This window comes from Zosterops lateralis, assembly GCF_965231275.1.
Source record: "Zosterops lateralis genome assembly, chromosome: 33".
NCBI lineage: Eukaryota > Metazoa > Chordata > Aves > Passeriformes > Zosteropidae > Zosterops > Zosterops lateralis.
This window is the reverse complement of record NC_139793.1, coordinates 3,939,311-3,964,665: the sequence shown is the minus strand read 5'-3', so window position 1 is coordinate 3,964,665 and position 25,355 is coordinate 3,939,311. Positions and strand designations below refer to the sequence as shown.

The 25,355-nt window shown below is 58.3% G+C and overlaps 3 protein-coding genes and 1 long non-coding RNA gene across 6 annotated transcripts; all 4 read right to left on the bottom strand.

Annotated features, from left to right (window-relative positions):
• Positions 1-280: 280 nt before the first annotated feature.
• Positions 281-3,072, bottom strand: LOC310921212 (leucine-rich repeat transmembrane protein FLRT1-like; the record flags this gene model as incomplete). The annotated part of the gene is made up of 3 exons (XM_083881322.1): positions 281-349; positions 1,602-2,956; positions 3,069-3,072. 3 exons carry the CDS (start codon positions 3,070-3,072, stop codon positions 281-283), a joined length of 1,428 nt encoding a protein of 475 aa, XP_083737448.1.
• Positions 3,073-6,554: 3,482 nt separating this feature from the next.
• OTUB1 (OTU deubiquitinase, ubiquitin aldehyde binding 1) lies at positions 6,555-12,352 on the bottom strand. The gene is made up of 7 exons (XM_083881278.1): positions 12,245-12,352; positions 11,861-11,922; positions 11,659-11,757; positions 10,902-11,020; positions 10,176-10,260; positions 8,456-8,650; positions 6,555-6,899 (listed from the first exon to the last, which is right to left on the bottom strand). The coding sequence occupies exons 1-7, from the start codon at positions 12,303-12,305 to the stop codon at positions 6,702-6,704; spliced, it is 819 nt and encodes a 272-aa protein (XP_083737404.1). The 5' UTR covers positions 12,306-12,352; the 3' UTR covers positions 6,555-6,701.
• Positions 12,353-19,594: 7,242 nt separating this feature from the next.
• LOC310921173 lies at positions 19,595-22,701 on the bottom strand. Of its 2 annotated transcripts, XR_014592095.1 has the most exons (7): positions 22,272-22,701; positions 21,955-22,025; positions 21,732-21,762; positions 21,029-21,144; positions 20,527-20,553; positions 20,292-20,321; positions 19,595-19,757 (listed from the first exon to the last, which is right to left on the bottom strand). It is a non-coding gene; the product is annotated as an uncharacterized lncRNA (long non-coding RNA). The 2 variants fall into 2 exon arrangements; XR_014592096.1 differs by lacking the exon at positions 19,595-19,757 and having other exon boundaries at positions 19,765-20,553.
• Positions 22,702-23,896: 1,195 nt separating this feature from the next.
• LOC310921171 (ubiquitin-like FUBI-ribosomal protein eS30 fusion protein) lies at positions 23,897-25,350 on the bottom strand. Of its 2 annotated transcripts, none has more exons than XM_083881280.1 (5): positions 25,230-25,350; positions 24,559-24,641; positions 24,293-24,440; positions 24,152-24,207; positions 23,897-24,057 (listed from the first exon to the last, which is right to left on the bottom strand). In XM_083881280.1, exons 2-5 carry the CDS (start codon positions 24,631-24,633, stop codon positions 23,932-23,934), a joined length of 405 nt encoding a protein of 134 aa, XP_083737406.1. In that variant the 5' UTR covers positions 24,634-24,641; positions 25,230-25,350; the 3' UTR covers positions 23,897-23,931. The 2 variants fall into 2 exon arrangements, with proteins under 2 accessions (XP_083737406.1, XP_083737407.1); XM_083881281.1 differs by having other exon boundaries at positions 25,211-25,246.
• Between the last annotated feature and the right edge of the window lie 5 nt (positions 25,351-25,355).

The following is a 25,355-nucleotide window of genomic DNA, read 5'->3' as shown; positions in this document are numbered from 1 at the left end:
GTGGCCACGCCCCCCTCGCTCCATTGGCCGCCCGCCCCGCCCGTCCGCCCCCGCGCGCGCTCCCATTGGCCGCCTCCCCGCCATCCCGCTTTCCCATTGGTCGGCGGAGGGAGATGCGCCCGCCCCCGTTCCAAGCCCGGCCCCCGTGGCGGAAGCAGGCAGCCGGGGGCCCGCCCCCGCGCGCTGCCATTGGTGGGAAATGCCGGCGCTGAGCGGTGATTGGTTAAGCTCGGGTGGGACTTCTGGAATTTTCCGCTTCTCCCATTGGCTGAGAGCGGTGCTAATCACAGAGGGCGGGGTGGAAGGAGAGGGGAGGTGGAGCGCGCCCCCTGGCGGAGCGGAGGTCTGGCTGGGAGGGGATCAAAGGGCGGGGCTTGGGAATGGGGGGCGTGGCTTGTAATAAATGGGCGTTGTTTGTGTTAAGTGGGCGTGGCTTGCACTAATGGGCGGGGCTTGCACGAGTCACGGAGGTGAATCCAGAAGGTTCCTTTGGGGGGATTGGAGTGACACAAGTGTGACCTTGACAGGGCCCTGCTGTGACCCCCCCACCCCCCTCCACCCCTCCCCCCACTGTGTCCCCACCCCCCCCCGGGACCTCCAGTGACACCCCCGCCCCTCCCCCCAATGTCACCCCCCCCAGACCCCCAAATTTCCCCCCCCCGGACCCCCCCAGACCCCCCAATCCCACGGGAAAGAGGCGCCGGCAGGAAAAGGAGCCGCTGGGTTTATTGGGGGAGGGGGCGAGAGGGGGGATTGCGGGTCCCTCTCGGGTCAATTTTTTCCTGATTTTGGTCCTTTTCTCCCCAAATCCAACGGCAGGGGCGGGGGGAGGGGTGAAGGCACCTCGCGGGGGGGGTGGGGGGGTGGGGGAGGGGAAGGGGGGGGCACAAACCCACCCCCACCCCCCCCCAGGCTCTATCGGGGTCCTCCCGGAGGTCCCGAGGGGGGTCTTGGCTGTCGTTTCCCCCCTCCCCAAAATCCCATTTCTGCACCAAATCCTCCCCTTCCCTCCAAAAAAAAAAATAAAACCGCGGTGCCAAAAAAAATAACACCCCCCACACCTTAAAAAACCCCAAAACGCCCCTAAAATGTCCTCAGAGCCACAAACCCCGGGGGGAGGAGGATCTCCCCAAAAAAAATAACCGGTCATGGTGGGGGGGAGGGGGTCAGGACCCTCCCCCTCCTCCCCCTCCCCCCCCATGCGGCACCAGCCCCCCCCGGTAGCCCCGAATTGTGGTGGGGGGCACAGGGGGAGGGGGTGGGGGGTACACGGTGCGGATTCCACCCTCCTCGGGGGTCCTCAGGGGTCTCAGCGCCAACCTCCCCCCACCACCACCACCTCCACCTTTGGGGGGCTGCACAGCCAGACCCCCCATCCTCCTCCTCCTCCTCCTCCTCCAGCAGCCCCCCAGGACCCCCAGCCCCACCCCGGCCACCACCACCGCCGCTGCCGCCCCCAAAACCGGGGGGAGAAACATCCCCGGGGGCTCCTCCCCGGCTGGACCCCCTGCAGACCCCCCCTGGGGAGGCTCCCCTGCCCCAGCCCGGGCCTGGGCACAGAGCGGGGGGGCCGCAGGAGGTTCCAGAGCCGCCAAACAAACCCTGTAGGGAGCCCGGGGCTGCAGCGCCCGCACCACGTACTCGCCGCGCTCTCCCCGCACCAAGGTCTCGGTGACGGCCCCTCCGCCGGGTCTCAGCCAGCTCAGCCTCAGGGATGCTCCGGGAGGAGCTGGAGGCCAGCGGACCCTCAGAGCCCCCCCAGGAGCCGCCTGGAGCCACAAACCCGGCGTGGCTGCGGCTCCGGGGGACGGAGGAGCCACCACAGGGGGTGACACGGGGGATGTGGGGGCTCCTCCAGCCCCTCCAGGGTTGTCACAAGAATCCATTTCTCCTCGTAGCTCGTTGACAGGCAGCCCCCGGAGCCTGGCGGGGGCCTGGCACAGCAAACCCCGAACCTCCAGGCCTGGGGGGGCCCGGCGGCGCAGCCAGTCCCGCAGCCAGGCCAAGTTACACCCACAAAACCAGGGGTTATTCCTCAACCCCAAATGGCTCAAACTGCCTAAATCATCGAATAACCCTCGTGGCAGCGTGGTCAGGTTATTATCCGATAAATCCAGCCTTTCCAGAGCTCTCATCCTGGCCAGAGCTCCCGCAGGGACGTGGCTGATGGCGTTGGCTGCCAGAGAAAGGCGACGGAGCCGAGCTCGGGGAAGATTCGCCGGAGGCGCCGCCAGCGCGTTCCGACCCAGGGACAACTCACTGAGGTTCCCCAAACGGCTGAAAGTGTCGTCGGCCATCCTCTGGTTGGCCAGGAGGTTCCCGTCCAGCACCAGGCGCCGCAGGGCCGGCAGCCCCTCGAAGGCGCGCAGAGGGATGGTGTGAATTCTGTTATCATCCAACCTGAGCTCCTCCAGCGCCGGCGGCAGCCCCGCGGGGACGCTGCTCAGGTGGTTTCGGGATAAAAAAAGGAGCCTCAACCGTCGATTTTCGGCGAAAGCATCTTCTTCGATCCCGGCAGCGGATACGGAATTATCGTCCAGGTGGAGCCTCTCGAGGAGCGGCGCCCTGGCCAAGGCCCGGCGGCACAAACCGCGCACGTTGTTCTCCTGCAGGTGCAGCTCTCGCAGGGCCGGGGGCAGGTGGGCCGGGAGCTGCTCCAGGGCGTTGGCGTACAGGTACAGCACCCTGAGCGCAGGTAAGCGGCCCAGGCGCGCCGGGATCCCCGCGTCCCCGATGCGGTTGTTCTGCAGGAATAAAGTGGTGGCCCCCGGCGGGAGCCCCTCGGGCACGGCCGTCAGGCCGCGGTCGTTGCAGTAAACGCGGCCCCCCGAGCAGCGGCAAACGGCGGGGCAGGCGCAGGTGGGGGGGCAGGTGATGGTCAGCAGGGCCAGGACGGTCAACGAGGTGGTCAAGGTGGTCGGGAGGAACCGGGCAGGGCCCCCCCGCCGGGGCCCGGCTGCAGGAGGAGGGACGGGGAGGGGAAGGGGAAGGGGAGGGGGGGCCATGGGTGGGCGGGGGTCCTGTGGGGAGGAGGGGAGGGGTCAGGGAGGTGGGGAGGACCCCCCAACCCATGTGGGGGTTTGAGGGTGTTCTCCGTCCCCAGGGTGAGGAGGGATGGAAGGTGGGACCCCCCCTCTCCTACTCAGCGCCCCCCCATTAAAGAGGGACCAGAACCCCCAGCTTGACCCCATAGGAATGGCAGGGACCCCTCCCACAATTATAGGGCAACCCACCATTAAAGGGGGACCAGGACCCCCAGCTTGACCCTATAGGAAGGGCAAGGACACCCCCCCTCCCCAATTAAAGAGGGACCAGAACCCCCAGCCTGACCCCATAGGAATGGCAGGGACCCCTCCCCACAATTATAGGGCACCCCCCACCAATAAAGAGGGACCAGGACCCTCAGCCCGACCCCATAGGAATGGCAGGGACCCCTTCCCCAATTATAGAGGCACCTCCCCCAATAAAGGGGGGCCAGGACCCCCAGCATGACCCCATAAAAAGGGCAGGGACCCCTCCCACAATTATAGGGACCCCTCCCCAATTATAAGATACCCCCACCATTAAAGGGGGACCAGGACCCCCAGCTTGACCCCATAGAAGGGACAGGGACCCCTCCCCAATTATAGGACACCCTCCACACCCAGGCCAGGGACCCCCCCCAGCCCTCCCCCCCTCCCCACCTGTCCCATCCAGGTGTGAGGGGGGCGTGGCCTCACCTGTCTCCTGTGGCTCCTCTCTCTGTCCCGGGTCACCGGGGCCGGTGCTCCATGGCCCCCCCCCCCGCCCCGCCGGGGGCGCCGCTGTGGGTGGGGAGGGGGCGTCATATGGAGCCCCTCCCCCCTCCTTTTATCACGTGACACCCGCCAGGACACAGGTGTGCTGCTGCCCCTCCCCCCACCACCCCTCCCCTTGGGGACCAATTAAAACAGAGGCGTTAATTAACTCCCTCCTCATTAGGGACCCCTGGGACCCCCCTTGCGTCAGCCCCGGGCAGGTGACACCTGGGGACACCTGGGGACACCTGGGGACACCTGGGGACACCTGGTGACATCCCCAGGTGGGGACACAGGTGACACTCCCAGGTGAGGGGACACAGGTGACACCCCCAGGTGGGGACACAGGTGACAATCCCAGGTGAGGACACAGGTGACACTCCCAGGTGAGGGGACACAGGTGACACCCCCAGGTGAGGGGACACAGGTGACACTCCCAGGAGAGGACACAGGTGACACCCCCAGGGGAGGGGACACAGGTGACACCCCCAGGTGGGGACACAGGTGACACTCCCAGGAGAGGACACAGGTGACACCCCCAGGGGAGGGGACACAGGTGACACCCCCAGGTGGGGACACAGGTGACACTCCCAGGAGGGGACACAGGTGACAACCCCAGGGGAGGGGACACAGGTGACACCCCCCTGTCCCCCCCCACCCCCTGTGAGCCCTGGGGGGGTTTTGGGGGTCCCATGGAGATGGGGGGGGGTCAATACCCTAAATCCTGATCCTGCCCCCCCCCCTCACCTGGAGCATCCCCGGGGGGCTCCTGGGGGGGTTTGGGGGGTCCTGGGGGGAGTTTTGGGGGGTCTCAGAGGGGGAGTTTGTTTTTTTTGGGGGGGTCAGACCCCCAGACTCACGGGCCCCTCTCCCCTCCCCCCCCTCCCCAATCCCAGCCGGTCCCTCCCCCCTCCCTCCCCCCAAATTGGAGCTACCGGGGGGTTTGGGGGGGTCGTGGAGGATTTGGGGGGGTTTGGGGGGTCCTGGGGGGTCTGGGGGGCTGGAGGACTTTGGGGAGGGGTCTCCAGGGGGTGCTCAGGGTGGGGGAGGGCCGCGCTTGGCTCCGGACGCCTGAGCCCCTCCCCCCTCCCCCCATGGCTGGAGCATCCCTGGGAAAAGGGGGAGGGGGGGGGTGGGGACAGCGCGGATTTTGGGGGGGGGTCAGAATGAATTTGGGGTGGTGGGGGGTCCCCAAATGTGGGGAGGGGTCGCTCCCGGTGGGAACGGGCCCCGCTCCGGCCGAACGGATCCTCCCCCCTCCCCCTCCCCCCCCGGAGCATCCGCCGGTACCGGGAATTGGGGAGGGGGGAGGGGTAAATGACAGAGGGGTCTCATTTGGGATTTTGGGGAGGGGGTCGCGGGGTCTGGGGGGTCCTTACCGGGTGGGAACCGGCCGGGGCGAGCGGGGCCCGGCGGCGGCGGCGGCTGCGGGCGTGGGAAGGCGGCGGCGGAGGGGGGGGGAACGGGGGGGGACGGGCTGGGAACGCCCCCCGGGGCGGGGGGAATTTGGGGAGGGGGGGAATAAACCGGGAACGCCTCCCCCCCTCCCCATTAACGGGGGGTGAGAACTGGGAATGTCCCCACCCCGGTAATGGGGGGAATTGGGGGGGTGGGATGAACCAAGACCCCCCCCCCCGGAATGGAGAGATTTTGGGGTTTTGGGGAGGGGGAGGTCAGAACCGGGACCACTGGTCTGGGGGGATTTTGGGGAGGGGGGAATAAACCGGCACCCCCCACCCCGGTAATTTGGGGATTTTGGGGAGGGGGGTCCAGAACCGCTGCGGGGGGATTTTGGGGAGGGGGGAATAAACCGGGACCGCCCCCCGCCCGGTATAGGGGGATTTTGGGGGGGTGGGATGAACAGGGACCGCCCCCCACCCCGCTAATGGGGGGATTTTGGGGTTTTGGGGTTGGTAAATTTGGGGCATGGGGTGGAATTTGGGGAGGGGGGGGTGGGAATGGTATGGGGACCCCCCCCCGGTGTGGGGAGGGGTAGATTTGGGGGGTCGCAGGTGGGCGAGGGGAGGGTCCTGCCCTTGGGCTGGGGGAGGTTTGAGACCCCCCCTCCCCTAAAATTTCCCCCCCCGGACCCTTCCCTGGGTTCTACCCAGACCCCAAATTGCCTCCCCCAGCCCCATTTACAGTTAGAGCCCCCCCCAAATCTCCGAGACCCCCCAAGCGTCACCCAAAAGGGTCCCCAACTTCAACCCCCAGCCCCAAAAGGGGGTCCCCAACCCCTCAACTGCCCCAAAAGGGGGGTCACAACCTCCTCCCACCCCCTCAACTGCCCCAAATTGCCCCTTCCCCACCCCAAAGTGCCCCTAAAGGGAATCCAAATCCCCCTCCCTGCCCCAATTCCCCCTTCCTGACCCCAAATCCCTCCTCCCCACCCTAAACCGCCCCTAAAGTGAGTCCCAATCCCTTCCCTAACCCAAATTCTCCTTCCCTGACCCCAAATCCCCCTCCCCAGCCCCCCAACTGCCCCTAAACTCCCTCTCCCCACCCCAAACTGCCCCAAATCTCCCCTTCCTCACCCAAAACTTTCCCAATTTCCCGTTCCTCACCCCAAACTGCCCCTAAAGTGAGTCCCAATCCCCTCCCTGACCCCAAACTCCCCCTTCCCCACCCCAAACTCCCCCTTCCCCACCCCAATTCCCCTTTCTCCACCCCAAATCTCCCCTTCCCCACCCCAAATTTCCCCCTCCCCACCCCCAAATTCACCCCCAACACACCCTAAACCCCCTCCCCACAAATAAACACTCCCAACCACTCGGGGCCAACATCTTTATTTTGGGGGGGGGAGACCATGAGGAGCCCAGGCCGGGCCGAGCCGGGGGAGCTCCAGGGGGGATATTTTGGGGGACCCCTGTGGTTGTGATTTGGATTGGAGGGAAAGGAAAAGAGAGGAAAGGAGGGCAGGAAGGGTCACTTGTAGAGGATGTCGTAGTGTCCCGGGCGGTAGAGGAGGCACACCCGGGGCTGGGAGCCCTCGGGGAAGACGTGGGGGTTGGTGGCGCCGCCCTCGCCCCGGTCCATGTACTCCACCAGGATGGAGACGTGCAGCGCCCGCGCCAGCGCGATGATGTGGATGTGGTCGCTCTCCTTGCACATGGGCTCCACCTCCTGGGGGGGCAGCAAAGGGTTAATGGGGTCACTGGGGGTGAGGGGACATGGGGGACATTGGGGACATCCGCGATGATGTGGATGTGGTCGCTCTCCTTGCACATGGGCTCCACCTCCTGGGGGGGCACACAGGGGTTAATGGGGTCACCGGGGGTGAGGGGACATGGGGGACACTGGGGACATGGGGGTGTGAGAGGGACAGGGGACAGTGAGGGGTTAAATGGGGTGTGAGGGATGTGGGGACATTGGGGACATCGGGGTGTGAGGGGGACAGGGGACAGTGAGGGGTTAATGGGGTGAGGGGACATGGGGGACACTGGGGACATCGGAGTGTGAGAGGGACAGGGGACAGCGAGGAGTTAAATGGGGTGTGAGGGACATGGGGGACATTGGGGACATCGGGGTGTGACGGGGACAGGGGACATGGGGACATGGAGGGGACGGGGTTAACAGGGGGTGAGAGGAGATACTGGGACACTGAGGGGTTAAAAGGGTGCCAGGGGACACAGGGACATGGGACAGGGTTAACAGGGGGTGAGGGGACAGGGGGGACATCGGGGTGTGAGGGGACACCGGGACACCGAGGGGTTAATGGGGTGAAGGGACATGGGGATATTGGGGGGTTAATGGGGTCAAGGGACATAGGGGACATTGGGGTGTGAGGGGAACGGGGGACACAGAGGGGTTAACAGGGGGTCAAGGGACATAGGGGACATTGGGGTGTGAGGGGAACGGGGGACACAGAGGGGTTAACAGGGGGTGAAGGGACATGGGGACAGTGAGGGTTTAACAGGGAGTGAGGGGACACCGGGACACCAGGGGGACAAGGGGGGACACCAGGACACTGAGGGGGTTAATGGGGGGGTGAGGGGGACATGGGGACATTGGGGACACGGTTAATGGGGGGTGAGGGGACATCAGGACACCAGGGGGACAAGGGGGAGTGAGGGGACATGGGGACACCAAGGGGACAGGTTAATGGGAGGTGAAGGGACATGGGGACACCATGGGGTTACCAAGGTGTGAGGGGACACAGGGACATCGGGGTGTGAGGGGGACGGGGGACATGGAGGGGACAGGGTTAACAGGGGGTGAAGGGGACACAGGGGTCTGGGGGCAGCACAGGGGCCTGGGGGGCAGCCAGGAGGGTCTGGGGGGCAGCACAGGGGCCTGGGGGGCAGCCAGGAGGGTCTGGGGGGCAGCACAGGGGCCTGGGGGGTGTCCAGGAGGGTCTGGGGGCAGCACAAGAAGTGCTCCAGGTGGCCCAGGTACCCCTCACACGGTGACAGCAGTGCCACATGCCAGCCCCAGGTGGCCCAGGTGCCCCAGAGACCCCTCACACGGTGACAGAGGTGCCCAGGTGGCCCAGACATGGTCCCCCAGGTACCCCTCACACAGTGACAAAGGTGCCATACGCCAGGCCCAGGTGCCCCAGGTACCCCAGACATGGTTTCCCCAGGTGCCCCTCAGACAATGCCCCAGGTGCCCCACACATGGTCACAGACATGCCTCAGGTGCCCCTCACACGGTCCCCCAGGTGCCCCAGGTGTCAGTACCTGCTGGCAGAACTCCTTGATGCTGCGGCCGCCCTCCAGGAACTGCTCGAAGAAGCGCCGGTGGCGCTGGAGGCAGCCCGAGGTGAGCAGGCGCAGGTAAACCACCAGGTAATCCGAGGTGGCCGGTTCGTTAAAGGCCGCCAGCAGCTCCGGCAGCGGCACCCGGCGCTCCACGCGCTCGATCAGCTCCATCAGCTGTGGGGACACACCTGTCACACCTGGACACACCTGTGTGTCACCTATGGCACACCTGTCACACCTGTGTGTCACCTATGGGACACCCATGTCACACACACCCGGCGCTCCACACGCTCGATCAGCTCCATCAGCTGTGGAGACACACCTGTCACACACCTGAGATACACCTGTGTCACACTTGGGACACACCTGTCACACCTGGACACACCTGTGTCACACCTGTCACACACACACCCGGTGCTCAACATGCTCAATGAGCTCCATCAGCTGTGGGGACACACCTGTCACACACCTGAGATACACCTGGGACACACCTGGGATACACCTGTCACACCTGTGTCACACACACCCGGTGCTCAACACATTGAATGAGCTCCATCAGCTGTGGGGACACACCTGTCACACACCTGTCACACCTGGGACACACCTGGGATACACCTGTGTGACACCTGGGACACACCTGTCACACCTGTGTCACACCTGTGTTACACTTATCATACACATCCGGTGCTCAACATGCTCAATGAGCTCCATCAGCTGTGGGGACACACCTGTCACACACCTGAGATACACCTGGGACACACCTGGGATACACCTGTCACACCTGTGTCACACACACCCGGTGCTCAACACATTGAATGAGCTCCATCAGCTGTGGGGACACACCTGTGTCACACCTGAGATACACCTGTCACACCTGTGTGTCACCTATGGTACACCTGTGTCACACACACCTTGCATTCCACACATTCAATCAGCTCCATCAGTTGTGGGGACACACCTGTGTCATACCTGGGACACACCTGTGTGACACCTGCCCCCATCACACCTGGGTCACATACACGCCCCTGTCACACACACACCTGTGTCACACACACACACCTGTGTCACACCTGTGTCACACTCACAGGGTCCCCACCCCTCTCCCCGTGCTGTGCCCCGGGTGCTGAACCTGCTGCTGTTCCGTGTCCCCTCCATGTCCCCAGGACCCCCCAGAACCTCCTCAAGCCCCCCCAGAGCCCCCCAAAGGCCCCAGAGATCCCCCAGACCCCCATCGGTGCCCCCCAAACCCTCCCAGAACCCTCAGAGCCCCCCCAACACCCCCCAGATCCCCCCCGAACCCTCAGAGGCCCCCCAGCACCCCCAAAGCCCCCTCAGAACCCTCATATCCCCCAGAACCCCCCCAGATCCCTCCAGAGCCCCCCCCAGCACCCCACACACCCCATCCAGAGCCCCCAAACCTCAGCAGAGACCCCCACGACCCCTCTCAGAGCCCCTTTAGCACCTCCAGAGCCCCCCCAAATACTCCCTGAGACCCCCCCAGTACCCCCAAACCCCCCCAAAGTCCCCCAAGCCACCCAAACTCCACCAGAGCCCCCCGAGTGCCCTCCCTCAACCCCTCAGAGTTCCCCCCAGTAACCCCAGAACCCCCCCTCAGGGCCCCCCAAACCCCCCCCCAGAGCCCCCCAAACCCCCCCAAAACCCCCTAGAGACCCCCCAAAGCCCCCCCAGAGCCCCCCACCGTGTTGTGGAAGTCCTCAATGGTGAACTCGGTGAAGCCCTGGGCCACCAGCTCCTCCTTGCTCCGTGCCGACACCTCCTTGAACCTGGGGGGGCACCCACAGGGGTCCTGGGGGGCTCAAGGGGTCCTGAGGGGGCTCGGGGGGCACCCAGAGGGGTCCTGGGGGGGGCTCAAAGGGGTTCAGGGGGTCCAGGGGGGGCTCGGGAGATCCCAAATGGGTCCCTGGGCATATTTTTGGGGCTCCCTGGGATGTTTTTGGGGCTCTCAGGATATTTTTGGTGCCCCCAGTGTGGTTTTTGGGGCTCACCAGGGATGTTTTTGGGGTCCTCGGGGTGTTTTTTGGTGCCCCCAGTGTGGTTTTTGGGGTCCCCAGGGATGTTTTTGGGATCTCAGGGTCATTTTTAGGGGTCCCAGGGTGTGTTTTGGAGCTCTCACAGTTGTTTTTGGGGTTCCCCAGGGGTATTTCTGTTGGTCCCAGGGTGGGTTTTGAGGCCCCCAGGATATTGTTGGGGCCCCCAGGATATTGTTGGTGCCCCCAGGGTGGTTTTTGGGCCCCCCAGTGTGGTTTTTGAGGCCCCCAGGATACTTTTGGGGCTCCCAGGGTGGTTTTTGGGCCCCCCAGTGTGGTTTTTGAGGCCCCCAGGATATTTTTGGTGCCCCAGGGATGTTTTTGGGCCCCCCAGGGTGGTTTTTGGCCCCCCCAGTGTGGTTTTTGGCCCCCCTGACCTCTGCAGCTCCTGGCCGTCCTCCAGCAGCGCCTCCAGGTGCGCGAAGCCGAAGGCGCGATAGAAACAATTCCCGTCCGGCCGCGTCTTCCGGATGTAGGAATATTTCTGCAGCAGGTCCTGGGGACAGGGGACAGTGTGGGGACACTGGGGAGGGCATGGGGACATCCCCAGAAACAGCCAGGACAGCCCCAGGGACGTGGGGACACTGGGGACACTATGGGGACACTGAGGAGGAATGTAGGAATATTTCTGCAGCAGGTCCTGGGGGGACACAGGGGACACCCCTGGGGACAGCCCTGGGGACAGCCAGGACACCCTGGAGACACTGGGGGGACGTGGGGACACTGGAGAGGACACAGGGACACCCCTGGGGACACCCCCAGGGACAGCCAGGACACCTCGGCTGCAGCCAGCCCTGACCTGGTGTCCCAGTGCCTCCCAGTACGTCCCAGGCCCTCCCAGTGCCATCCCAGTATCTCCCAGTCCACCCCAGTTCCTCCCAATGTGTCCCAGTGCCATCCCCAGCCCTGTCCCAGTGTCCCAGTGTCCCAGTACATCCCAGTGTCCCCCCCAGTCCCCTCCCCGTGTCCCCCAGTCTCTCCCAGTGCCCCCCCAGTATCTCCCAGTCCCTCCCAGTTTATTCCAGTCCCTCCCAGTTCCCCTCAGTACCCTCCCAGTCCCTCCCAGTTTATCCCAGTCCCATCCCAGTTTATCCCAGTCCCTCCCAGTTTATCCCAGTCCCTCCCAGCGCCCACCTTGATCTTCTCCTGGTACACGTGGTCATCCTCGGCGTACTCCTTGTAGAGCTCGCTGAGCTCCAGGCGCTCGGACACCAGCGGGTTCTGCACCGCGATCTGGGGCGGGGGGTCACCGGGAGGGGTCAGCGGGGTCACCGGGGGGGGTCACCGGGGGTCACCGGGCCGGGATTTGGGGCGGGGGGCGCGGGGATTCCCTCACCTCCTGCTGGATGCGGTCCTGCTGAGCCATGATGGCCTCGTCGTAGGCGAGACAGTTCACGCCTGGGGGGGGATAAACCGGGGATTGACCGGGGGATTTACCGGGGATTTACCGGGAATTTACCGGGGGGACACCGGGGGTTACTGGGGGGGGGGTCTCAGCCACACCGGGAGGGGATGAGAGCTCGGGGGTCCCCCCCTCTCCCCACAGAGGGAAAGGCAGAGGGAGCGCGGAGGGTTTTGCGCGCTGTGCTCGGTAAACCGGGGATAAAACCGGGAATAAATCGCGGATGAGCGAAGCGGCGGCACCGCGGGAGAACCGGAGGGGAGAAAGAGAAGGGGGAATCCCATCCCGGGGTGGGGAAAGGGGGTCTCCGGTCGGTACCGTCGGCATCGCTGCCGCCCAGCGGCTCCGGCTGCGGCTGCTGAGGCTCCTCCGCCGCCATGGCCGCCCTGCTCGCCCCGCGCCGCTTCCGGGTCAGCGCCCGCCGCTTCCGGGGCACCGCCCGCGCCGCTTCCGGGAGCGGGGTAAGCCACGCCCACAGTGGGCGGGACTGGTGCTGGTGACCACGCCCCCTTCATGGGTATGACGTCGCCGTCCCGCCTTCAACTTCCCGTGCTGCCGGCCTGGGGGCGGGGCTATGCAAATCAAGCCGGTGCGGGAGAGCAGGGCATGCCGGGAGCGTTTTTTGGGGAGAATTTGGGTGTTTTCGGGGCCGGGGCTGGCGGGAGGCCCGCGGGAGGGGCGGGAGGCTGAGCGGGAAGAGGCCGGGGCGGGCCGGGAAGGGTTCAAAGGGGGTTCAAAGGGGGTGGGCGTGAGCTGGAGGAGACACAGGCCCGGGCGGGGCCGGGCGGGCGGCTGAGGGCGGTATCGCTTCTCGGCCTTTTGGCTAAGATCAAGTGTAGTATCTGTTCTTATCAGTTTAATATCTGATACGTCCTCGATGAGAGGACTTCATATTAAACGGATTTTTGGGCTCGGGAGTTGGACCCGGAGCTTGCTCCCTCCGCTCCGCGCATCGTCCCGGTATTGCAGTGCCTCCGGGAACGGTGCACCCCCGACGGGGACCTTTGAACGGTAAAAAATAGATTTAAATATTGTCCTCTAATCCCTTAAAAGGCGCCACTACCCTCTCATTGCCCTAATGGGCAGAATTTCATCCTCGTGAACTTTATATTTCTCCCTGATCTCCCTCATGGATTCCATTTTCCCCCTCATCACTCTCAGGGACACCATTTGTCCCCTCACAGGCCTCATTTTCCCCTCAAACCCCTCAAAGGCGCCATTTCCTCCCTCATCCCCCTCATGGACATCATTTCACCCTCACAACTTTCATATTTCCCCCTGATCCCCCTCACGGATTCCATTTTCCCCCTCAGGGACATCATTTCACCCTCATGGACTTTATATCTCCCCCTGTTCCCCCTCACGGATTCCATTTTTCACCCTCATCCCCCTCATGAGCTCCATTTGTCCCCTCAAAGGTGTAATTTCCACCCTCATCTGCCCCTCAAACCCCTCAAAGGTTTAATTTCCTCCCTCATCCCCCTCAGGGACATCATTTCACCCTCACAGTTTTCATATTTCCCCCTGTTCCCCCTCATGGATTTAATTTTTCCCCTCAGGGACACCATTTGTCCCCTCACAGGCTCCGGTTCCCCTCAAACCCCTCAAAGGCGCCATTTCCACCCTCATCCCCCTCACATATTCCATATTCCACCTTTATAGATTTTATATTTCCCCCTCATCGCCTCCATTTCCCTTCTTTTTCCCCTCAAATGGAATATTTTTTCCCCCTGAGCTGCTTCAGGAGCTTTTTCCAGCCCAGTGTCTCTATAATCAGCTCCAGAGCACAAAATTGAGGCATTTCAGGACAATCTAAAAGTTTATTATGGTCTGATTATTTATTTTTTTATCTTTATAGGCCTATATTCTAATATTGTAGCTGATAATTGGATTTGTTCCCAAATATATATATATATATTTAATCCTCCAGATGAAAGTGATGCTTTTTCTGGAAGGAAAACCAGCCCATAAATCTCCATAAATCAGCAAATTCTCTTTATTTCCTTACTTGTTCCTCCTAAATAAAAACCCAAACCCGATCACACAGGCATTTCTTTTAGTTTATTCCCAAATTCTGTGTTTTGTGTGGAGATATCCTGGAATGGTTTTGGATTATCCCTTACAGATATTGGGTGAAAAATGTGGTTTAAAACCCCCTTTCCCCAACCTGGAAAATCCCTAAACAAAATTTTTTTTCCCCCCATTTTTGTCACAGAGCAAAACCACCCTTATATTCTAAACAGCCAAAAAACCCCCAAGTCCGGCATTTTCTGACCTGTCCGGACTTTCTGACCTTGCCGAACTCTTCTTTTGACCCGGAGAATCCTTGGGGGGGGGAAAATTTTAAAAAATAAATCGTGAAGCTCCAAAAACCTTTTCCCGACTCTCCCCCAGAGCTCCGGGTCCCCTCACGAACTTCCCGCGCTGAGGCCTGAGGGGCGGGTAACGCAAGATGAGGAAAAAAACCCAAAAAACCAAAAAAAAAGCCAAAAAAACCCTCCCAAAACCCCACAAAAAAGCTCGAGATGCATCATGAGAACGTTATTTTGGGGAAAAAAATTATATTTCTGGGGATCGGAGGAGGCAAAACGGGAGAGAAAAGAAACGGAAGGAGAAAAGGAGGAGCTAGGGACGGGCTGAAGGGAGAGGGGCGGGACGAGGGGCGGGGCTATGCAGATTAGAAAGGCGGGATATGCAGATCCCATCCCTCCCTCCACCAATCACATCGCGCCAAGAGCCTGAAGGGGCGGGGCGACAGAGCGGGTGGTATGAGGGGCGGGGTTATGCAGATTAGAAAGGCGGGCTATGCAGATTCCAAAGGCGGGACATGCAGATCTCGCACCCCGCGCACCCAAAGGCATGCCGGGAGCGCAGTTTTGGGCAGAATTTGGGTGTTTTCGGGGCCGGGGCTGGCGGGAGGCCCGCGGGAGGGGCGGGAGGCTGAGCGGGAAGAGGCCGGGGCGGGCCGGGAAGGGTTCAAAGGGGGTTCCAAGGGGGTGGGCGTGAGCTGGAGGAGACACAGGCCCGGGCGGGGCCGGGCGGGCGGCTGAGGGCGGTATCGCTTCTCGGCCTTTTGGCTAAGATCAAGTGTAGTATCTGTTCTTATCAGTTTAATATCTGATACGTCCTCGATGAGAGGACTTCATATTAAACGGATTTTTGGGCTCGGGAGTTGGACCCGGAGCTTGCTCCCTCCGCTCCGCGCATCGTCCCGGTATTGCAGTGCCTCCGGGAACGGTGCACCCCCGACGGGGACCTTTAAATGGTCAAAAATAGATTTAATTGTCTTCTCAGACCCCTTACAGGCATCCTTTCCCCCTCATCATCTTCCTGCATATAGTTTCATTCTCATAGACTCTGTATTTCTCCCTGATCCCCCTCACAGATTCCATCTTTCCCCCTCATCACCCTCAGGGACAACATTTATCCCCTCAAAGGTCCCTTTTCCTCCCTCATCCCCCTCATGGACATCATTTCACCCTCACAGCTTTTTTTTTTCCCCTGTTCCCCCTCATGGATTCCATTTTTCACCCTCATCCCCCTCATGGACACCATTTAACCCTCATGGAGTTTATATTTCCCCCTGTTCCCCCTCACGGATTCCCTTTTTCCCCTTATCCCCCTCATGAGCTCCATTTGTCCCCTCAAAGGTGCCATTTCCACCCTCATCTGCCCCTCCAACCTCTCAAAGGTTTAATTTCCTCCCTCATCCCCCTCAGGGACACCATTTAACACTCATGGAGTTTATATTTCCCCTGTTATCCCTCACGGACTCCATTTTCCCCCTCATCACCCTCAGGGACACCATTTGTCCCCTCAAAGGTGTCATTTCCACCCTCATCTGCCCTTTCACTGGTTAAAAATAGATTTTAAAACCCCTTAATACAATGACAGCAATCCTGACTCTATTGGCGGGATCAGCCGCTCTTTCAGTGCTCAGTATTTCTCCTGACAGCCCTGAGCTCCCCGCTGCACTCACAGAGAAAAGGAGAAAGAGGAGAGAGAAGGCTCTGAGATTATCCCGTGGCTTCTATCGCGTTAGAATCGCGATTATAAACGATTTTTGTAAAGTTTTTAAATCCATTTCTCACAGATCTGAGGTCTCGATGGGGGCTCGCGGCTCGGACAGTGAGCACAGGGAGCGAGCTCTGGGACCACAACCACAATACCTGGGCTGACACCGCGATAAAACCGCGACTATCGCGATATAAACAACTATTCCACATCTATTTTTCACCATTACACATCCCCATTGGGGGTGCCCCGTTCCCGGGGACGCTGCAATCCCGGGACAGTGAACGAGGAGCGCAAAGAGAAAACTTCCGGGTTGGGAAACGTGAACAACCCGGCTGATCCCGCCGTAAATTCAGAAAAATGGAATCTGTGAGGGGAAACAGGGGGAAATATAAACTCCATGAGAGTGAAATGATGTCCATGAGTGGGATGAGGGGGAAAATGGAATCCATGAGGGGAAACAGGGGGAAATATAAAAACTGTGAGGATGAAATGATGTCCATGAGGGTGATGAGGGAGGAAATTAAACCTTTGAGGGGAAAAGGAAGCCCATGAGGGGACAAATGGTGTCCCTGAGGGTGATGAGGGGAAAAATGGAATCCGTGAGGGGAAACGGGGAAATATAAACTCCATTTAGAGGTTCGAGAATATAATTAAATCTATTTTTTAGCATTGAAAGGTCCCCGTCGGGGGTGCACCGTTCCCGGAGGCACTGCAATACCGGGACGATGCGCGGAGCGGAGGGAGCAAGCTCCGGGTCCAACTCCCGAGCCCAAAAATCCGTTTAATATGAAGTCCTCTCATCGAGGACGTATCAGATATTAAACTGATAAGAACAGATACTACACTTGATCTTAGCCAAAAGGCCGAGAAGCGATACCGCCCTCAGCCGCCCGCCCGGCCCCGCCCGGGCCTGTGTCTCCTCCAGCTCACGCCCACCCCCTTGGAACCCCCTTTGAACCCTTCCCGGCCCGCCCCGGCCTCTTCCCGCTCAGCCTCCCGCCCCTCCCGCGGGCCTCCCGCCAGCCCCGGCCCCGAAAACACCCAAATTCTGCCCAAAACTGCGCTCCCGGCATGCCTTTGGGTGCGCGGGCTGTGAGATCTGCATAACCCGCCTTTCTAATCTCCATAGCCCCGCCTCCATACCGCCCGCTCTGGAGCCCCGCCCCTTCAGGCTCTTGGCGCGATGTGATTGGTGGAGGGAGCGATGGGATCTGCATATCCCGCCTTTCTAATCTGCATAGCCCCGCCCCTCTCCCTTCAGCCCGTCCCGAGCTCCTCCTTTTCTCCTTCCGTTTCTTTTCTCTCCCGTTTTGCCTCCTCCGATCCACAGAAATAACATTTTTTTTCCCCAAATAACGTTCTCATGATGCATCTCGAGCTTTTTGGGGGGTTTTTGGGGGATTATTTTGGGTTTTTTTGAGGTTTTTTTGAGGTTTTTTTGAGGTTTTTTTCGTCATCTTGCGTCAGCCCGCCCCTCAGGCCTCAGCGCGGGAAGTTCGTGAGGGGACCCGGAGCTCTGGGGGAGAGTCGGGAAAAGGTTTTTGGAGCTTCAGGATTTATTTTTTTTAATTTTTTTTTCCCCCCCAAGGATTCTCCGGGTCAAAAGAAGAGTTCGGCAAGGTCAGAAAGTCCGGACAGGTCAGAAAATGCCGGACTTGGGGTTTTTTTGGCTGTTTAGAATATAAGGCTGGTTTTGCTCTGTGACAAAAATGGGGGGAAAAATAATTTTGTTTAGGGATTTTCCAGGTTGGGGAAAGGGGGTTTTAAACCACATTTGTCACTCAATATCTGTAAGGGATAATCCAAAACCATTCCAGGATATCTCCACACAAAACACAGAATTTGGGAATAAACTAAAAGAAATGCCTGTGTGATCGGTTTTGGGTTTTTATTTAGGAGGAACAAGTAAGGAAATAAAGAGAATTTGCTGATTTATGGAGATTTATGGGCTGGTTTTCCTTCCAGAAAAAGCATCACTTTCATCTGGAGGATTAAATATATATATATATTTGGGAACAAATCCAATTATCACCTACAATATTAGAATATAGGCCTATAAAGATAATAAAATAAATAATCAGACCATAATAATCTTTTAGATTGTCCTGAAACGCCTCAATTTTGTGCTCTGGAGCTGATTATAGAGACACTGGGCTGGAAAAAGCTCCTGAAGCAGCTCAAGGGGGAAAAAATATTCCATTTGAGGGGAAAAAGAAGGGAAATGGAGGCGATGAGGGGGAAATATAAAATCTGTAAAGGTGGAATGTGGAATATGTGAGGGGGATGAGGGTGGAAATGGCGCCTTTGAGGGGTTTGAGGGGAAATGGAGCCTGTGAGGGGACAAATGGTGTCCCTGAGGGGAAAAATTAAATCCATGAGGGGGAACAGGGGGAAATATGAAAGTTGTGAGGGTGAAATGATGTCCCTGAGGGTGATGAGGGAGGAAATTAAACCTTTGAGAGGTTTGAGGGGCAGATGAGGGTGGAAATGACACCTTTGAGGGGACAAATGGAGCTCATGAGGGGGATGAGGGTGAAAAATGGAATCTGTGAGGGGAAACAGGGGGAGATATGAAAGTTGTGAGGGTGAAATGATGTCCTTGAGGGGGATGAGGGAGGAAATGGCGCGTTTGAGGGGAAAATGGAGCCTGTGAGGGGACAAATGGTGTCCCTGAGGGTGATGAGGGGGAAAATGGAATCCATGAGGGGGAACAGGGAGAAATATAAAGTTCACGAGGCTGAAATTCTGCCCATTAGGGCAATGAGAGGGCACTGGCGCCTCTAAGGGAATAGAAGACAACATTTAAACTATTTTTTACCGTTCAAAGGTCCCCGTCGGGGGTGCACCGTTCCCGGAGGCACTGCAATACCGGGACGATGCGCGGAGCGGAGGGAGCAAGCTCCGGGTCCAACTCCCGAGCCCAAAAATCCGTTTAATATGAAGTCCTCTCATCGAGGACGTATCAGATATTAAACTGATAAGAACAGATACTACACTTGATCTTAGCCAAAAGGCCGAGAAGCGATGCCGCCCTCAGCCGCCCGCCCGGCCCCGCCCGGGCCTGTGTCTCCTCCAGCTCACGGCCACCCCCTTTGAACCCCCTTTGAACCCTTCCCGGCCCGCCCCGGCCTCTTCCCGCTCAGCCTCCCGCCCCTCCCGCGGGCCTCCCGCCAGCCCCGGCCCCGAAAACACCCGAATTCTGCCCAAAACTGCGCTCCCGGCATGCCTTTGGGTGCGCGGGCTGTGAGATCTGCATAGCCCGCCTTTCTAATCTGCATAACCCCGCCCCTCGTTTTGCCTGTCGATGGCGCCAAAAAGCCCCGCCCCTCAGTCTTTCTGCCTGATCTGATTGGATGATCGAGCACCCTGATTTGCACACGCTCCACCCCTCACATGATAACGTAACATCCTGATTAGCATAACCACGCCCTATTAGCGTCATCACGCACTGCTTGATTAGAATAAGATCTTAATTTGCATAAATATAAATATTTATTTCAATACCAACGGCTCCACCCCAGCCCAGCCCTCCCAGAGATTTCGGGGGGAAATTGAGGCGGACAGGATTTAAATTTATTAAATGGAGTAATAAATGGATTTAAATTTCAGAATTTGGAATGAAAAATAGGATTTAATTGTGAAATTTGGACTCCTGGGCTGAGTTTTGTTCCCCTCACAGGGACATGGATGAGCCACCCGTGATCCCCCTCCCTTTGAGGTTCTTCCCTCCCCAAAAATGAAGACAAATTCAGTGTTTTTTTTAACAAAAATAACGATTTTTATTTGGATTGAAAACATGTTGATGATCCGTGAGCTGGAAAAAAAAAGAAAATTTCATGATATAAGGAGGTTTCAATCTCCTGCAGGATCATCCTTCAAACTCACCCAGAGACTCCCAAAACCAGCCCCAAATCACCCCCTCCCACCTTAAAAATAATTTTATAAAATAAACCCAAGAATTGTATTTGGCACCCCCAAAATCATTCTAAAAAACACTCTCCAAATCATATCAAAATCAGCCCCAAATCACCCTCAAAATCACTCAAAAAAAGTGACCCAAAATTGGTTTTGCCACCCCCAAAAAATTATTCAAAAACCCCCCAAATTCACCCAAAAAAACCCCACCCCCAAATCACACCAAAAACCAACCGAAAAATTAATCCCAAAACAACCTAAATCAGCCCAGAAATCCCCCCAAAATCTGATTTTTAACCCCCCTGGGGCCTCCCAAAGCCTCAGGAGGAACCACTCAGTCACAGGGCTCAGTCTGGGGCGGTATCGCCTCATCCTCGGCGAGGGGAGACCCCAAAAAACCCCCCAAAAATCCCAAAATCCCCCCAAAACTCACCTGAGCCCCCACCTGGGGCACCTGCAGCACCTGTGGGACAGGTAAGAGGGGTCAGGATGGTTTATCTGATCCCCAGGACCCCCTTTGGGGACCCCCCACCCCAATTTTTCAGGTGTTCGGGTGTTTTCAGGGGGGTCAAAGTGAGCTAGTGACATCATCACTAAAATTGGGGGGTTCAAAACATAAAATGATGTCATTGTGATGTCATCAGGCCACGCCCCCCTCATTTACATACCTCCAGGGGTTTCAGGACTGGAGTTATCTGGAAGACAAAGGGAGGGAAAGGGTTAAAGGGGATTTTTTGAGGGATTTGGGGACCCCAAAAATGAGGAAAAGCCCCCCAGGGTCAGACCTTGGATTTTCTCCACAGCAGCTTCAGCCGAACGAGATTCGTGTGGTCATCACCCCTGGGGGGCCAAAAACCCCTCAAAAATTACCTTAAACCTCCCAAAATCACTCCAAAAATTACCTTAAACCCCCCTTAATTTCACCCCAAAAAAATTCCTTTAACCCCCCGCCCTAATTACCCTAAAGTTGCCCCAAACCTCCCCAAAAATACCTAAAAACTCTCTAAAAAATTCACCCCAAAATTAAAAAATTATCCCTTGAGGGGTCACTCCCATTAGGGCCTGGAAATCCCAATAAAAGGAGTCCAATTTTTACTCCTGGAGACTCCAAAACTCCTCCTGGGTGAACAATTCCCCATTTAAAACCTTCAGGAGGAAAGGAGAACTTACCTTGAATTTTTTTCCACAATAAATGTGGTTTAAAAATTCATGGATTGGACTCCTGACCCCCTAAATTTCCTCCTGGGGGTCGGGGGTCACCCAGAGGGGCAGGACTGGATGGAATCCTGGAATGGAATTAGAGGAGGGGTCAAGATTTGCCTCAGACACCCCAAAAAAAATTAAAAATCCCCTTCAAGGCCCCCTCAGACCGTCCCTTCTGGGACTTTCCATCCTCTTTTCCCCCCGGGGGCTCCAGGGGGTTCCACCTTTGCAGGTCCTGGGCCCGTCGGGGGGGGTCAGACGGGTGAGGGTCTCCTCATGGGGGGCCTGGGACCCCCAATAACCACCCCGAGATACCCAAAAACCACCCCAGGGACCCCCAAAAACCACCCCGAGACCCTCAAAACGACCTCAGGACTCCCAAAACCATCAGCAAGACCTTCAGAAACAACCCAGGGACCCCCAAAATAACCCCGGGGTCCCCAAATTAACCCCAAAACCCTGAAAAACGACCCCAGAATCCCCAAAAATCACCTTGGGACCTCCAAAACCAACCCCAGGACCCCCAAAACAACGCCAGGACCCCCCAAATCCCACCCCAGGACCCTCAAAACAACCCTGGGTTCCCCCAAAAGAACCCCAGGACCCCCAAAAACTACCCTGGGACCCCCAAAACCAACCAAATCCCAGCCCAGGGACCCCCAGAACTCACCAGACCCATCGGGGATCCCCAGTTTTGGTGCCTGTGGAGGAAATTTGGGATCAATGGGAGGTTTAGACCCCCGGGGGGGAGGGTGTAGCCCCCTCCCCAAATCCGATCAGGGCTTTGGTAACTCGGAGCTGCCATCGGACGTGTCCTCCAGCCCAGGGGTTCATCCTTTCGGATTTTGGGGGCTTTGGGAGGGAGTTTTTGGGGTTTTTTGGGGGGTTCTGACCTGAGATTGAGTCGCTGTGGTCATTTCATGGCGGTCTAAAGGTCACCCAGGGTCACTCCCGTTGTTGCACGCTATAAATACAAATTAAATGTATAAATTAAAATAAATTCTGCATTAATTAATTGATTTTAAGTCCCCAGGCAGCTGCTCTCAGCTTTTAAGTGGCATCAGGGATTTTCAGCCATATGCTTGTCTTTGTTACTCGTCACAGAACAGCCAAAAAAATTGGGTTGGGGCTTTAAAAATCTGCATCCACTCAAAGGGGGGAAATCTGAGGAGAAAATCCTGATTTTTTGGCAAAAAAAAAGGGGACTCACCTTGGGAGGGGCCATGGGAAATCCCTGGATGAGGATTCCATGCCTTAGAAAAATAAGAAAAAAAATTAAAAGGCTAAATAAGGATAAATCAGCCACTTTTAATAAATAATTTAAATTCCACGAGGGGTTTCAATCCTCAAACGGGGGTTTTGAGTGGATTTAAACCTCCACACGGGCTTGAAGCCTCTAGAAGGTTTAAAACCCCCTCAATGTGAGTCTGATCCCCTCCAGGAGGGTCTTTAATTCACCTCTGGGATGGTTTTTAATCCCCCTCAGGGATCTGGGCTCCCTTTTGGGTCAGCGCTACTCAGAATGAGATATAAAACTTCACTGTCCCATCAGCAAGAGAGAGTTCAGGGTGATCATCCCCGCAGCACTGCAGCCCATTCTGCCCTAAAATCCACCTTTTTAAACCAAAAAAACTGGTTTAAACTCACCTCAGAAAGCAGCACCATCTCGCGAGAGAAAATACTAAAAAGAAAACAAAACAAATTAAGTGTTAAAGACATAAAAATGACAATACGGGTTTACAAACGACCAGGCCGGGGCAGGACGAGCCCTCAGAGAACTCTTTAAAATTCTTCACCGCGCCATCAGCACAGGTCTGTGAGAGACTCATCCCCGAGCAGCCCCTGGGGAAGGCGCTGACCCCCCTCAGCCCGGGGCAAGGGAATGTAGTTATAGAGGCAGCCAAACGCCCTTGAAAACCCCTCCCAACCACGTTTTAGGTCACAGCGCGGACACATTTATGACCAACCTTCCCCTGTGGGTGCTGGGACAAAATGGCCGGTTTGGTCACTCACGGGCGCTTAAATAGCGCGCGGGGGATGCCGGGAAAAGGGGCGGGGCGTGAGCGCTGAGGGAGGAGAAAAAGGCGGGAAAAGCCGTGAGGGGTGTGGGGCGCCCCCTGGCGGGTGAGGCCGTGAGGGGACACCCCAGGGGGGTTTGGGGGTGGTTTGATCTCACACAATTTCGTTCGGCAATTTCCGACAGGTTTCGGAAGGGTTCGGAGCGATCAACTGATTCTTTTGAGCTCTTTTTACCTCCCTCCTCCGCCAGTCGGGTGTTCCCGCCTTTCTCCGGTACCATTCGGGTGTTTCCGGCAGCGCTCGGCTCCCTCAGCCCCGCCCCGCCCTCCGGCACCACTCGGGCATTTCCGGCACCACTCGGGTACTTCCGGCCTCGTTCGGCTCCCTCAGCCCCGCCCCGCCCTCCGGCACCACTCGGGCATTTCCGGCACCACTCGGGTACTTCCGGCCTCGTTCGGCTCCCTCAGCCCCGCCCCGCCCTCCGGCAGCACTCGGGTATTTCCGGCCTCGTTCGGCTCTTTCCGCTCCGTCCCGCCCTCCGGCAGCACTCGGGTATTTCCGTCACCGCTCGGCTCTTTCCGCCTCCCCCATAGAGCATCATTCCCCAAACAACACCTTCTCATTAACAGACTCCTAATTAACGCTTATTAAGCTCCTCCTTCCTAATTAACCGCCTCGTCAGCTGCTCGGGGAGCCCCATTAACCCTCTCTAGGCCAGTTTCACCCCCAAACCACTCTGAACACTTCATAACCAGCTTTAAATGAAGCACAAGAACCCAAGAAAACCCACAAAAAAAAGCTCAAATAGCCCCAAAATGCCGGGAATTGAACCCAAATTCCTTTATTGAGGTTTAAGAGTTGGCGTTGGGACCCTTCTTCTTGCCAAAAGTGGGCACGACGTTTACAAAGCGCCGGTTGTATTGCATGCGCCTCTTGGCCCTCCCTGTCTTCTTCTTCTTCTTCTCCTGCTTGGCCACCTGGATAAAAAACGGGGGGTCAGGGAGGGTCCCCAAAATCCTGGGAGGGTCCCCGAGGGATTCTGGGGTCACTTAAATTTGGGGGGTCTCTCACCTTGGGGGTCTGGCCCCTCACTTTGCCAGCGCGGGCGAGGGAGCCGTGGACTTTACCTGGGGGGAGGAAGGAAATTGGAACATCAGGGGGGTTTGTTTTGTTAATTAACACCTTGTTAATTAGCGGCCCTCCCATAATTACCGCCCAGCAGGCGCGTGGAGAGGTCCAGTGTGGTGAATTCGGGGAGGGGGCTCTGCCCCAGCACGGCCTCATCGTCCTCCAGGGGGGTCCCAGAGTGGAGCAGAACTTGGTCCTCGGGGGGGATCCCCGAAAGCTCAAATACCTTCTCCTGGGGGGGGATAAACAGGGGGGTCAGAACCCCAAAATCTGGGGGGATTGGGGAGGGGGACACCCCAAAATCCTGGAGGGGATTGAGGAGGGGGACACCCCAAATTTGGGGGGCTCACCTTGATCTGGGCGAGGGTCTCTGACCCAGAGACCTCGAGGGTGAGGAGGGTCTGGCCTCGGATGAAGAGCTGCATGGTTGGGGCTGTGGGGGAGATTTGGGGGGTTTAGGGGGGTCTCCACATCCCAAAAATAAAGGGGGAGACCCTCAGGGGTTTTGGGGGGTAAGGGATGATCCTGCTCCCCCCCGATGGGAAAAATGGGGCGGAATTTGGGGGGTCTCCAGACCTTTCTGTCTATTTTCGGTGAGTAAAAACCTCTCGATTTTCCTCCTCCCCCTGCAAACCCCCAACCGAGGGTCCCCTCAAGAACTTTTGGGCTTTTCTGAGCCCCCCAAAATCCTCCCCAAGACCTCACGGACCCCCCAAAATAATCCCGACCCCCTTCAAGGCCTCATAACCCCCTCAGGACCCTCCCAGAGCGCCTCAGTCCTTTCTGACCCCCAAATAACCCCCTGGGACCCCAAAACCCCCTCACAGACCCCCCTCAAACCCCTCACAATCCCTCCCAAGATCCCTCAAGGCTCGTCAAAACCTCCCCAGCGCAACTCCCCGCCTTCCACCCGCTTCACCACCCTCTCCCAGCCCTTCCCCGCCCTTCTGACCCCTCAAAAACCCCCAAATCCCCCCAAAAACCCCCCAAATTCCCCCGAACCCCCCGAGCGCGGCCGCACCGCGGCGTCTCCAAGGCGGAAAGGGGCAACGCGCAGGCGCGGCGCGGTGACGTCACCCGCACGTGAGGCGTACGTGGCGACGCCGCAAGCCGCGGAACTACAAAGATGGCGGAGTGCTGGCAAGGG